General features: G+C 36.2%; 3 protein-coding genes across 4 annotated transcripts; 1 reads left to right on the top strand and 2 right to left on the bottom strand.

The window, feature by feature from the left end:
• Positions 1-44: 44 nt before the first annotated feature.
• On the bottom strand, positions 45-4,124 carry LOC106368667 (peptidyl-prolyl cis-trans isomerase PASTICCINO1-like). The gene is made up of 20 exons (XM_013808677.3): positions 3,916-4,124; positions 3,744-3,828; positions 3,600-3,669; positions 3,422-3,519; positions 3,072-3,194; positions 2,917-2,949; positions 2,781-2,839; positions 2,578-2,659; positions 2,330-2,488; positions 2,164-2,221; positions 1,864-2,012; positions 1,690-1,787; positions 1,524-1,593; positions 1,382-1,441; positions 1,226-1,282; positions 1,046-1,114; positions 870-947; positions 676-777; positions 528-599; positions 45-450 (listed from the first exon to the last, which is right to left on the bottom strand). The coding sequence occupies exons 1-20, from the start codon at positions 3,981-3,983 to the stop codon at positions 133-135; spliced, it is 1,908 nt and encodes a 635-aa protein (XP_013664131.2). The 5' UTR covers positions 3,984-4,124; the 3' UTR covers positions 45-132.
• A 2,010-nt stretch (positions 4,125-6,134) lies between these two features.
• Positions 6,135-8,722, top strand: LOC125576595 (cysteine-rich receptor-like protein kinase 44). Its single transcript, XM_048737003.1, has 5 exons — positions 6,135-7,329; positions 7,394-7,469; positions 7,568-7,769; positions 7,866-8,006; positions 8,188-8,722. The coding sequence occupies exons 3-5, from the start codon at positions 7,711-7,713 to the stop codon at positions 8,411-8,413; spliced, it is 426 nt and encodes a 141-aa protein (XP_048592960.1). The 5' UTR covers positions 6,135-7,329; positions 7,394-7,469; positions 7,568-7,710; the 3' UTR covers positions 8,414-8,722.
• Positions 8,723-9,020: 298 nt separating this feature from the next.
• Positions 9,021-10,504, bottom strand: LOC106365177. 2 transcript variants are annotated; one of them, XM_013804625.3, is made up of 5 exons: positions 10,110-10,504; positions 9,828-10,028; positions 9,446-9,707; positions 9,288-9,356; positions 9,021-9,186 (listed from the first exon to the last, which is right to left on the bottom strand). In XM_013804625.3, the coding sequence occupies exons 1-5, from the start codon at positions 10,392-10,394 to the stop codon at positions 9,089-9,091; spliced, it is 915 nt and encodes a 304-aa protein (XP_013660079.1). In that variant the 5' UTR covers positions 10,395-10,504; the 3' UTR covers positions 9,021-9,088. The 2 variants fall into 2 exon arrangements, with proteins under 2 accessions (XP_013660079.1, XP_013660078.1); XM_013804624.3 differs by having other exon boundaries at positions 9,446-9,713; positions 10,110-10,488.
• Between the last annotated feature and the right edge of the window lie 2,979 nt (positions 10,505-13,483).

Here is a 13,483-nt window from a genome sequence, read left to right as displayed (position 1 = left end):
GCTACCCATCTTTGAGCAACTACCATCACAAATAACTAAAGTTATTTGAAATCAATATGAGCTTTCATTATCCATTAGTTTTATATTTTCTGAATAATTTGATAGGAGAAGTGAGTGACTACCGCTGGTCTCTTATGTAAATCTGGCGCTGACAAACTGGAAAATATAAACACCTAACAAGGCAACACAAAGCTGGATTCCTATCTGAACCATCACGTTCTTCAGAATCGGCCAGGCTTTCTCCGACCCTTTCCTCTTCCTTTCAGTGCTCACTGTGGCCGTATTTTCTTCTTCCTGTGTTTCTTCATCATCGCCATCATTATCTTTTGTCTCGTCTACTTCTTCTATAGTTCTAGTCTCCTCTCTTATTTCTGAACCGACTTCGGTTATCTCCCCCGGTTTCTTGTCGAATAATCCTTTGAACTGTTTTCTAGCTTTGCTCTCCGCTTCCTGTGAGGTCCAAAGATATGAGATTATTAGCAAAACATGTCTAAATCATAAATAGCCTTTCAAACCCAAACACTGACCTGTTCCTTCTGCTTGAGTTTCAAGAGTGCCGCTGTTGCATCAGCTTCTGATGATTTATCCACTTTGATCATCTAGACACATCCACAACATTAATGCAAGTAAAAAAATTTGGACTGGAGTATAACAAGCAGTTTTAGTATGATATACCATGTTGAAGTCATTTCTAGCGTCTTTATACTCTCCACCTGCCATGTAAGCCATTCCACGGCGGTAGAGACCTTTTGCATGTCCAGGCTTTGCTTCTAGGACCTGTTTGGAAATTGTGGTACAAAAGGTTTCAGAAACACCAAAACGTCTGACTCGTAAATAAAGCTCGTAGGAGATTGTTTATTGAATATTACCTTATTACATGTCTCTAAAGACTTCCTCCACTCTCCCAATTTAAGCAAGCAAGCCGCAACATTCAGATGTAACGTATTCTATGATGCAGGGAAGGGAAACAAGAACTACTTGGTGTTATTACTATATAATCTTATTCATATCTATAACTACAAGCGTGATGAGAAGATAAACTCACCCTTGCGTCACCAAATACTTTTCCTTCATCATCATTTTGTGGGTTTACATGATTAAACTCCCGGAGCACCTGATTTTTGTTTCACCGCTTAGACACAAGGAAACAAATGCTAATACCGGACTTACAGATACTGACAAAGGGAGGAAACTGGACTTGCTACTGTTTCTTGGACTCTATTACCTTTTCATACTTTGCTTTTGCGAGCTCAAATTTTCCTTCTTTGAACAGCCTGTTTCCCTGAAGTTCAAAGTAGAGCCAAAAACAAAGAAGAGCGATAAGTTAAATGATCTGTGTGACCTAACTCCACACAAGATTAGCAGAACATTTGATCCATACCGTGCTTCTGATATTTTCTGCCTCATTCATGATGCTCTGGAAGTCCAAACCAGTCCAATCCTGAGCCAAGAAACCCTAGACTCGTAAGAAATGGAAGCTATTTACAATTCCTATGGTAAGCATCGACACGAGACCAACTTACTCTTGGCGTTTCGAAACCAAGGAGTTCAATCTCCCACTGAACATGTGCACCTTTAGGAACGCCAGGCGGCCTATCAAGAAAGAAAACAATCAAATTGTGTTTGTTTCTCCACTAACAGTTTATATACGCTATCACGTTCACTGTCATTTACACAAATGAGTACGACCTTGGAAATTTGTCATATGCATAATCAGGGGGACATGTAACAAGAGCAATCTCACCAGGTAGCATCAAACGAGTACACATTTCGAATCCCTCTGGCACCTGCCCATACGACAATAAATTCTTAAGCTTAAATAAAATCCACTAGGGCTAATCTATAAACGTTGGAGTAACTGACCAGTCCTTCTCCTGAACTGAACTCCAATGGCTGATCACCATTTTCAATCCTACTATCATAAAAGACAGTCTTGTCTTCATTGAGAAGCATTCCCCTATAGTGAATGCTTAACCGACTGTCTTGGAGGGGACAATCCATTGGAAATTCTCCTATTAATGCGATGAAACGTTGAAAATCAGAATGATAAAACTACCTATTCATCGAATAAGAGTTTGGGGTCTAGCAAGATGCATTAGAGTAAATACCAGCATCATGTTGAAGCAGAGGAAACGTTAAAAACAAAGTGTGTGTTACACATACCTCTTCCATCTCGAATTCGACGTTTTATAAGACGTCCATCTCCAAGCATGTCTCGCACCTTCAAAGTGAGAACTTGAATGTCAACCACTCAGTCGCCCAATTCTTAAGTGCGCAAAATACTACATAAGTAAACAAGATTACACAAGATTGGTCTTCAAGACTATACCTGAATAAAATGCACAAGTTCGACCTCAAAATGAACTTCCTCAAGGTCTTGAGCTATATGCATCAAAGGAGATTCAGTCAAATATTGCTTGCGAACATATATCACTGCCTTCTCCTTCCGAGCCATTGTTCCAATTCCGATTTCAAGACCTTTAGGCACCTGCCTAATTGACGAGCAATAATCAGCAATGATAGTGTTCCACACCAGACCAGATACGCATGGACAGAGAGTGAGAACCTAACAATCACCTCAGATGTTCCAAACGTGAAGAAATAAGGTTCTTCTTTGGGAGCTAAGATCACTTGTCCATCACCGGATTTAGCTGATATCCTAATATACACCACAAAAATGCACTAAAACTTCAATCAATCTTTCAACACACAATGGAAAACAAGGTCAAATGATTTTTTCGACCAAAAATGCAGGAGTGATCAAATATTAAATAAATTACCAGGCTTTTACTTCATAGGGTTCTCTGGGAGATTCCCATCCCTCACCTTCATTTAGAATCTTTCATATAACAGGAAAGCAATATGTGAGCCATCAGGAAGAACAAGAGATATGTGGATAATGTCATTCTGTCCTACCTTCTTGATGACCCCCAAATCATCACTTGCAATCTGGATAATTAACACAAGGGAGACAACAAATACTTCAGTCAGAACATATGAAATGGAAGTTTTTCAGAGTCTTTCGACTAAACTAATGCACTGTTATCTTGGTTTTGGTGGTGAGATCTTGCCTTGGCTTTAGCAAAATCCAGCAATTCAATCTCAAAATGAAGCTCGTCATCTTTTGGAAAATTGCCTGGAGCTGAGACAGGACAATCCTTCTCTGCATAGTGCATTTCAGGTTTCATCTTGAACTGGAAAAAAATGAAGACAAAGACTTCTTAAGCATTTGAGGATCAAACAAATTATCTGAATTTCAGGTAACTCAAGTGGATTATCTAAATCCTATACAGTAAACAAACTACAATCCTAGTAAAGGGACACAAATATTAAAACAAAAAAAGGCAAACACTAGAGTAAACATTATCTTTGAGGATTTACAGGGACAAGAACGGATCTTTACAAAGGTTTCAAGAGTTACCATTGCAATTTCAGCCTTATGCATAGTGGGAATCCCCTCGAGCAATCCAAGTATCATTTTACTCTTCCCCAAGACATCTCTTATCGGTAAACCTCTCCCTGATGGAAGCATAAAACGCATTCATTCAATGAGAGTACCTAACAAAATGCTCAAACCTTACTGTAGTAAAGTTCCTCACCTCCACATTCAGACCTCGTAGATTCCACTACTACACCATCCAGTGTCCTTACAGTACAGTGATAAATAATCTGATCAAGAAAGAACATCATCAAAATTGACCACTCGTCGTCGTCTCTCTCTAGATAAACCAGATTAGTAGTACCTGATCAGCATCCTTAGGGCTTGAATCGCCTCCTCCAGGTCTCACCACTGCTTTCAACAAGCTCCCTGCAACAATTCTCTTCCTCCTATTCGAGAGATACAGTTTCTCAGATACATCAAATTCATAAAGCTTTAAAAAAAAAGGGACTAACTCAGCAGAGATATAAACGAACCTCTTATCGTCTTCCGTTTCGGATTTCTTCTTCTTGGGCAGCAAGTGGTTCTGCTCCGCCGCATCCATCGCCGATCAACTACTACTTGAAATCGCCCTCCTCTCTTTATAGCTCAACTACTGAGTTTCATTCTATGAAATGAAGAAAGTATATCTTTTATAAATAATCTTTTGTTTTGTTTTTCTAAATAACAAAAGAAAAAGTTACGAAACTGAAAAGTCAAAAGTCCCGTCTTTTAGAAAATAGTAATTCGCTAGACAAGTGTTAATGGGCTTCTAGTTGTATTAGCTATAGTCCATACATACATACAGTAACATCTTCTTTTTCATCTGATTTTAATTTTAAAACACAACACTAGACTCCGACAATAGAAATTACAATTGTGAACATAAGAACTAAAACCTAAAAGTTGAAAACAAGTCGGCGATTAAAAGGTACACTACCCGTCAGTTGTTTCTCTCTCTCAGCTTTATTAATATTTGCTATCAAATATTTTCTGTCGTAGACTCTTATGTATCCATTTGGTTGACCATTTAATAAAACTTTATAATGTACCAAGGAAATACATTTCATCATTAGTTGGATCCAATGATGATCAAACCACATCTTGGAAAATAGCTCTTGAATAAAAATCTATTCATTATAAGTTTACTTATATCTGTATTTACTGCCATAAATTTGTTCAGGTATGATTTATTAGTCTTCAATCCATGAAACATCTCTTGAGCTATGAGGATATTGTCAGAAATCAATATTCCAGACACAAAGACCGATTGTGTTTCCGAATATGTGAAGAAAGACATGCTTTTAATCTCTGACATAATACCTTAGATATAGTCTTATATCCTATATTACATAAGCTTATAGGCTTGAGCTCTATCATCCTTCTAGGCCTCTCCGTTTTAGGAATCAAACAAATATTTGTAATATTTAACCTTGTGTCCATTTTTTCTGAGATAAAAAAATTGTTAACCATTTCCAATAGATCACTTTTTATTATATATCAAGAGTGTTGGAAAATAGGACCATCATTCCATCCGGCACATGAGCTTTTTCTGGATGCATCATAAATAGGACTTGTCGTATTTCATCCTCGGTTAGTAGCCTGATTAACCGCTGATTCATTTGGAGGCGATGGATGGTGTAATCTCGTCCAAAAAACCTTCGAATTATGAAAGAGAAGTTGTCTGAAACAAATCATCAAATCAATCCAATGCAACCTTTTCTACACCTTGTTCCTCAATTATCATGTTTCCATCAGTATCAGAGTTCCACGATCCTATTACGAGCATGACATTATTTTTGTAGGGCATTGATAGAATGTAGTATTAAGATCCCTTGATGTATACCACATATTACTACTTTTCTGTTGCCAAAAATCTTCATCGTCTTTATATGTTTCTTGTAACTTTTTAGATACTTCCCGTATGTTTTGTTGAGTTCTACTATTATCAGTTTGTACTTCTTCCGGTGCTTTTTGAAGCTCACTAGTTCTCTCTTTTCCATATAGTGGATCATTCTTTCACCATGTAGCGATATCATGGCGACAATTAATAATTTTTGATATAAAATCTCCCGAGTTCTCTGATGCCGATTCACTCCAACCTCTCCCAGTTGATCCAACAAACCATCATGTCCAATCCATCTTTTGTCAAACCTAAATTGTTTTCATCGTCTTGGTACTTTGTTCTAAAGATAAGTCATTACTGGCCGATGGTCAGAATCCACCATCCCTAAATATTATATGTAAGAACAAACGTATGTCAATCTTCATTTGCTAATGCTCGTTCCAACTGACATTATTTTGTTTATCACAGATATTCAATTGATATATATGCTGTTTTACTTTTCAATTAATTACACTTCTCATTTGTTATTTTATAACAACTTGACTCATAAATAGTAGATTTTGAACATTAAAAGATTACCAAATTTTATTACAAAACAAAATCAGTATAGAATAATTAGACAGTTAAAAATTAACTCATTTATTACCAAATTTAGAAGAAAAAAAATTTAACACATAAATATTCAAAAATACTTTAAATTTTAGAAATCATCATGAATATTCGAACATATAAATAAAACTTCGGAACAAACAATAAAATCGCAATATCATAAGAAAACAAATGAATTGCAAAAGATCTTTGCATGCTTTCATTGTGGTGTCAATCATTGGTTCATTATAATAATTTTTTTTGAACGACTGGTTCATTATAATTTTGATGTAAAATTTATTGATTTTATAATTAAATTTACTTTTTATTGATTGAAATATGGTTATGTGTATTGGTAATGATGTTTTTATTTAGTAAATAAAATTAAATGTTTTCTTAATTTGTGTATCCAAAGAAGTGACAATTAAAACAAAACGGAAGGAGAAATATTTTGTGTAAAACTAATTTTGTAAGACATGATTAAGAACCTCAGCATAAGACAAGTGTATTCGTTTAGACGGCAAATTGATAATAAACTATATTCTTCTTTGTTAGTGGTGTAGTCTCTCAAGTGGTAATATGTTTTTATAGTAATTAATTATATAAGTTAATAATGTTATAAAAATAAAACGTATAAAAATAATTTTGTAAGGCATGATTAGGAACCTCAGCATAAGACAGTTGTGTGTTCCCTTTAAAATACGTCTCGGCCTGATGTTTTCCTTATCCACAATATTAGAATATGATTCAGCATGCAAAAAGACTCAAGAAATGATGCATGCATCGTTGTCAATAATACACCCTCCATTGCTTGAGAGTTATGAGATTAAAAGAGAGACAGAGAGGAAGGGCCGAAGGGGAGTACTAAAGCAGCGGTTAATACCATAAACAAACAAAAACCCAAGGAAAAAAAGGTCATCTTCCTCTATCAGCCAACAATGGGGGTTAAAACGATCCAAAACCTCGTCTTCTCCATATCTTCCTCTTTTATCATTTCTTTATTTTATTATTCTTCCATTATTTATATAAACCCTAAGAGCACCATTAACCGGGGTCCTTAAGAGGGTTTTTAAAAATAATGAGGCATTTAATTAAATCAAAATTAAAGAAAATTGCTGTTATCGATCCTTAATATAGGATTTCTGTGACCGATTACAAAGGGGATTTCTAAGCCACGTGTCAGCAAACTAAATAATGAGGGTTTTTTTTTTCTCTCTCCTCTTCTCTTTCGTGCCTCGTCTTCTCTGTCTCCTCTTGTGTTCTCCGCGGGAAGACGATGGCTTTTTGTTCTCTCCTTCACACCTACAAGGTTCAAACGAAACCTTAAACTCCATCTCACTTCGTTAGGCCTCCTCTCTACCCGATAAATCTCTCTCTGTCTCCTTCTCCGTGGATCTCTCATTCGATCGGATGATCTCTCTCCTCCGTTGAGTTTCAGAACTTCTCTGTGGAGATCGATGGCCACATCCGCTCGAAAGTGAGTTTGATTGTATTTTTGAATTGGTTGGAGCTTGATTTAATAAAAGTGTTCTTTCTTGCAGTAAACCAAATGTAAATGTGGGAACAATTGGGAATGTAGAACATGGGAATACTACTTTAACTGCTGCAATCATAAAGGTGATTCCTTTTTTTTACATTGATGAGAGTTTTTTAATTGGGAGAACCTCTTTTTTTTTTTTTCTTAAGTTGAGATATGGATTCTACTTATTGTTTAGGTTCTTGCTGAAGAGGAAAAAGCTAAAGCTATTGCCTTTGATGAAATTGATAAAGCTCTCCAAGCCAATGCTTTTGCTCTAGACTGATTCGGATGGTCAATCTATGTTAAGATTTGATCTCGGCATGATCTTAATCGCAACCGATGAGTTCTCAGCGGGAAATAAACTTGGACAAGGTGGATTTGGATCATCTGTCTACAAGGTATGAACTTTTCATTGTAAAATATGTTTTCAAAACATCTATATTTTTTGATGATGAACACAAACGTTGGATACTTACTTGGGATGTGAGGTGTAGAATCATAGCAGGAGTTGCAAGAGGGCTTCTTTATCTCCATGAAGATTCTCAACTGAGGATTATTCATCGAGACTTAAAGGCTAGTATAGTTCTCTTAGACGCTGAGATGAACCCTAAAGTTGCAGACTTTGGGATGGCCAGGTTGTTTAACATGCATGAAACTCGTGGAAGTGGTCTTCTGGTCTTGTTATATTGTGTCACGTTAGTCTCGTGGTCTAATTTTGTTGTTTGTAGTGTCACGGAAGTCCTCGTCTTTGGTTTCGCAGATTTGTTTCATAAGCTACTTCGAGTTCTTACAGTGTCTGTTTTTCTCTTTTGCCAGGCTCATGTGCATGTTTGAGAGTTCTCAGTTCAAAGAAAACTTCTCCTTGTTTCAGCAACTAGTTGCAGATGGTGTCTTTGGGACATTATCACCATCTTCTGTTTCCTCTGTATCAAAGCTTGAAGAGTTTAAGACACTTGCAAAGCTTGCTTTATCTGACCCTAACAAATCCCGTTTATTGGAAAGCTATCAGATGCTCAAGGTTAACGTCATGTGCTCTTCTTGAACACACATAGTTTTCTAGTCTTGCGGCTTTGTTCACGTGAAACATTGCTTCAGGAACAGAGAAAAGAGATTTAAGACTCTGTTAATACAACATCAAGGGCCTCAAACCTGAATCTATCTGGTATTTCTCAGAACAAAGACTTAATATAAAATGTGGCCAAAAGAAATTTTCTGCATTAGAAATTGCTATCATTTGCCGGTACATAATATAAAAAAATGGAAAGGGTTTTATGTAAGGGGACTTTTTGGCGGTCATATACTATCTTTTTGTTAATACTACTAAACTTGGAGAACAAGAAAGTTGCGTTTCCTTCTAAGACTTTTTCTTGTGCTCAAAGATGAGATTCACGAGAACGTATTTCATAGTATTATGATACAATATGCATAAATATTTGAGTAAGTAATATTTCAATTATGCATAAATTTTTGTAGAACCCCTAATTAAGAAACTCCCAATAAAGCATAAAATCTATGGGTTTCTTAACTAAATTTCTTAACTAACTTTTATCCTTAAACTAATCACTAAGAAACCCAAATGGGGTTATAGCAATAATCATGCTCTAATGTCACCACTATTTTCACTACCCTGTTCATCAAATCTAATTTTATTTCTTCTTCAACTTCTTCAAACCTTTCCTAAAAACCACCACCCAAATGTTACGGAAACCCAAATCCATCAATACGCCCAGTCCAAAGGTAACCGGGGATCCTCTTTCACTGGCTGCTCCATCTTCATCTGGCTCGAGAATCCGCCATCGTTGCTCCACGACCCATCTGTTACGTTAATTAACCAAAACAAAACAAAACAAAACAATTTAGTCTAATGATCGTAAAGTTGATTACTTAAGTCAAATATAAAAATAATTCTGTTATACCATTTAGACTAGGCGACGACCGGACCGATGGCTGTACCACTCTAGCGGGAACCAAACTCGTCGCAAGCACTAAAATCCAAAGAGCAAACAACATTTTTCTCATCAAAACAAAAACAAAAAAATGTTGACAGTAAGGAATTGCAATCTTCTGAACTTACTGGGCTTCTGGCGAACCGCGGCAGTTACATGGTTAACACAACGGGGCAAGAAGACGCCGGTTCCGGTTGATCCACGTTTCCCGGTACGGTTTCCTACTGGAACATCACCCCTCTGAGGCTGATTAAACCATGCAGACGGCGACAAGTCCACAGAACCAGCAATTTTGTTGTTGCTGTTATTATTAGCTCCTAATCCTCTGCTCTGCTGCTGCATCAACTGGCGATGGTACTTCATCAACTGCTGCTGCTGCTGCTTTAGCTGCTGAAACTTCACCAATAAAACAAACATCACCACCAATATTCATCCAAAAATACTTAGCAAAAAAAAAAATATTCATCCAAAACTCAGAAAATAAATAAATCAAACGTTGAGATTGATTACGTGGATAGCTTGTAGCCTCTGGTACTGGAGAGTTTGGCGGTTATAGTAGCTAGAGCCGGCGTTAGTGATTTTAGCTGCGGCGAGGGTATATTTTCTGGGAAGATCGAGCAGTCCTCTGCCATTATGGTTGTTATAACCGTTGAGTTCCTCCGCCGGTGCGTAGTGCAGATCCCACGCCACCGTCTGAGAAGAAACTTGCGTCTGGCAGTTTTGTTTATTAGCGACAGTTAGAACTTAAAACGTCCCTCAAAGAAGTTAAGGATGATTCTATGTTGGACTTACCTTGGCGTCGTTCCCCGCCGGAAAAGCGTGGCTACCGAGATTTCCACCGGAGAAATCATCTTTCAGAGACGACTTAACCATTTTACTGGTCAATCCAGCTACGAGCTTCTCCTCCTCGTCATCGATTGGTTTAACGGTAGAGCCAAAATGACTCGACTCGTACGGGAACAAACAGTTTCCGAACCGATCGACCTTGTTCTCCTCCTCCACGAGGAAATCATCGTCGGTGAGAAGCTCCGGCGGAAGGGAGAACTCAGCGTCGTCGATTAAGCTAGTAGGCTCCATGGTGATCTTTTCACGAGTATCGATGAAGTGATATTTTTAAAAAAGCGGAGGAGGTTACTGCTTCGTTAAGTTTTTTTAATAATGAGTTTCAGGAGAGGTATTTGAAGGAGAAGGAAGACGACTGACTGGTGGTGGTGGGGGAGAGGTTTCCTCCTATCCACGCGCCTTTGGATTTCACGCGCATATGATGCAGCGTTGAGGGGACTGTGAGTGTGGGCCTATTAGTGGGCTACAACGAGGGGGGTAATGGCAAGTTAGTTAGTGGGACCTACTCTCGGAATATCTTTGAAGCGGGTTGACTGTAATTCTCTGTGGCACGTGCCTTCATTCAATTTACCAACTTACCCTCTGCAACTTGGGTTCCCAGATTCATGATGATTTTACCCTATAGTGTGTATTATACGTTTTTTTAATCCGGGTATAGTTTGTGTACCGATGTATTCTTTTCCATTTAAGGTACCCACACAAATCGCGTCTCTTCTTTGGGTACGTTGAACATTTACATGATTTGAATCATGATATAAAAATACGACACAAAAAACCAGTACTGTATGATAATGTCAGGGGCTATGAACGTAACTAGCAAAAGATATGGTGTCACACTCACACCACCACTAACCGTCGTGAAATGCGCATTTATTTACACTGATATGTAATGACGGTTTTGCCTATCGAGAGTTATAGATTTCCGGTGGGTTCTCTATAACGGTGCTGAAACCAGATTGGAAGTGGAACCAAACAGATTGATTCTTTCAACTGCCATGCACTACGGCGTGACGTGGTAAATAAACGTGTCATTATTTAATTAGTTGGGTGACATTGAGCCATGTCATGTCCATTTGGCAGAACGGGGAAGGGGATGTGATTCTTCGCATACAAGTTATTCCACCCTGTTTCCCACTACTTTAACCAAATCTCATTTGAGGGTAATTCAAAAGGAGTAATTCAAATTTTAGGAGTAAAAAACTAACGCACAAAGATCTCACCACTACACTCAGGAATTTAAAGTTTTCAGGCTATGGAGTGCATGCTACATTTATTGACTTGTAGATTTTTAGCACCTATTACAATGATTTAATTTCGATGATTCAAGATTTATGAGCATGGTCGAATTTTTTTTCACTGGACTGAAAAAGTTGTCAAGACTAAAGAACAGATTCTCCGATTTTCTGATTTTTTTTATTTTTCGTTCTGAAAATGTATCGTCTAATTCATTAGTTAAGATATCAAAATGTTTTCATATGGATATATATATATTACCATATCACTTCAAATTTGAGTACAACAGCTGTCTGAGGGAAAAAAAATCTCATTTACATTATATTTTTATGATAAAAGGTTTGATCTAAAACAAGTTTCGTAAAATGGTAAAAGATGATCATTAAAACGGGGAGGGATTAAAGTTTGGTCGACTACACATGAGATGTCTCTGAAAAAAGAACATGATATCTCACGAGGTTGAAAATTAAATGAAATATTCACTCACATACGCGTCTCTTATAAAACTAGAGATATTCCTAGCTTTATATCTTTATCATTCAAAATTAATCTCTATTCCTTTACATGTGTGTGATGTAGATTAGCTAATGAGTTATATAGTCCAGATACATTACTTAACAGTTTTGCATATTGTTTCATTCCTATAATAATTAAAGTTTAAAGGAGATGATGATGCATATCGGTTTATGCTCACGGGAGAATGAATGTTACCGTGATTAGCCAACCTCCAACAAACTTTTTGAAACTAAAGGACACATTTGCGCAAATGAAAAAGTGAAGCAAATCGAAGTTATATACAACATCGTTTTCTTTTCTACTTGTTTGACTTAGCACGATTTTTTATATTATAAAACATAAGTCAATTGGCATTTCTATGAGTGACATGTGTCATTCACTTATTTTTATGTAGTTTTTTAGAGTATTAGTTTTCTAAAAAAAAAATCAGCAAGCTATGGTTCTTGGCTTCTTGCGATCCTACTTTTATGAAAATGCAATTCTTAAATCTTTAGATTTCTGAGATAACTACCAGTCTACCACCACGTTCAAAACTGAATTATCATCTGCAATTCTATAAACGAATTTTTAGTTTCGTTTTCTTCTTCTTCAGTTTGCTTTCCGGGGGTTGGAGTGTAGCAAAAAGAAATCGGATGCAGGCTACCTTTTAATTCTAATTGAATACTTTATTCTTCTCAAGTAGATAATCTTTTTTATGATTCTTTTTTTTTTGTAAACTACTCTTTCTTATGATTCATCGTGAAGATGTCAGCTGAGTTCTTTCTATAGTTCTATTTCAGAGCGGTGAAAGGAAAATCAAAGCATTGTCAACAAGGTAATTCTTTCGAATAACCATTTAAAATTTTTATCACAAAAATAACCCTTAAAAAAGAAAATAACCAAAATAGTCTTTTTTATTTTAAAAATTTTAATATTTATTTTTTTACTTTTTAAAATTTGAAACCCTATCTTCAAAACTCCACCTATAAACTCTAAACCCTAACTCTAAATTAGTTAACCCAAGTGTAAAAATGAGTTTTTACCTAACTTATTTTGATCATTTTTTTTGTTGAGAGCTATTTTTGTGACAAAAACTTAAAAAAACCTATTGTAGGAAATTTTTCATAATTATATTATATAAAGTATTTTTGAGGTATATAGTTAAGTGTTTTAAAGCTTTTTCAATAATAAATTTTGTTTTATTATAGTTATAGAGCACACGAAAGGCTAGGTCATCTAACCATTGAAAAATGTGAAAATGGTGTATAGGTGCTGTTGGAAAAACTGAGAGCGAGGATGATATTATGGCTATAGTAGAAGAAATAAGTTTATGAAAGTGTATGAGCCTAATTAATTAGTTCAACAACATGTACATGGTAAAGGTAATAAAAATCAATTAAGGCTATTTGATTCTGTTTCATTCCAGACTAAATGAATAAATAAAATAAATATTATGCAATAAAAAATGGATCGATTGCAAAGCTATGAAATTAATTACTTTCTCAAAAAAAAAAGCTATCAATTTAATAACTTTGTTTTTGTTTCTTGCTAACAAGTTGATCAGAAGTTTTTTTTTTGAAAAAAAAACAAGTTGA

Source organism: Brassica napus, chromosome A7 (genome assembly GCF_020379485.1).
Source record: "Brassica napus cultivar Da-Ae chromosome A7, Da-Ae, whole genome shotgun sequence".
Lineage (NCBI taxonomy): Eukaryota > Viridiplantae > Streptophyta > Magnoliopsida > Brassicales > Brassicaceae > Brassica > Brassica napus.
The sequence above is the reverse complement of the archived record's forward strand: the minus strand, read 5'-3'. Positions and strand labels throughout refer to the sequence as shown.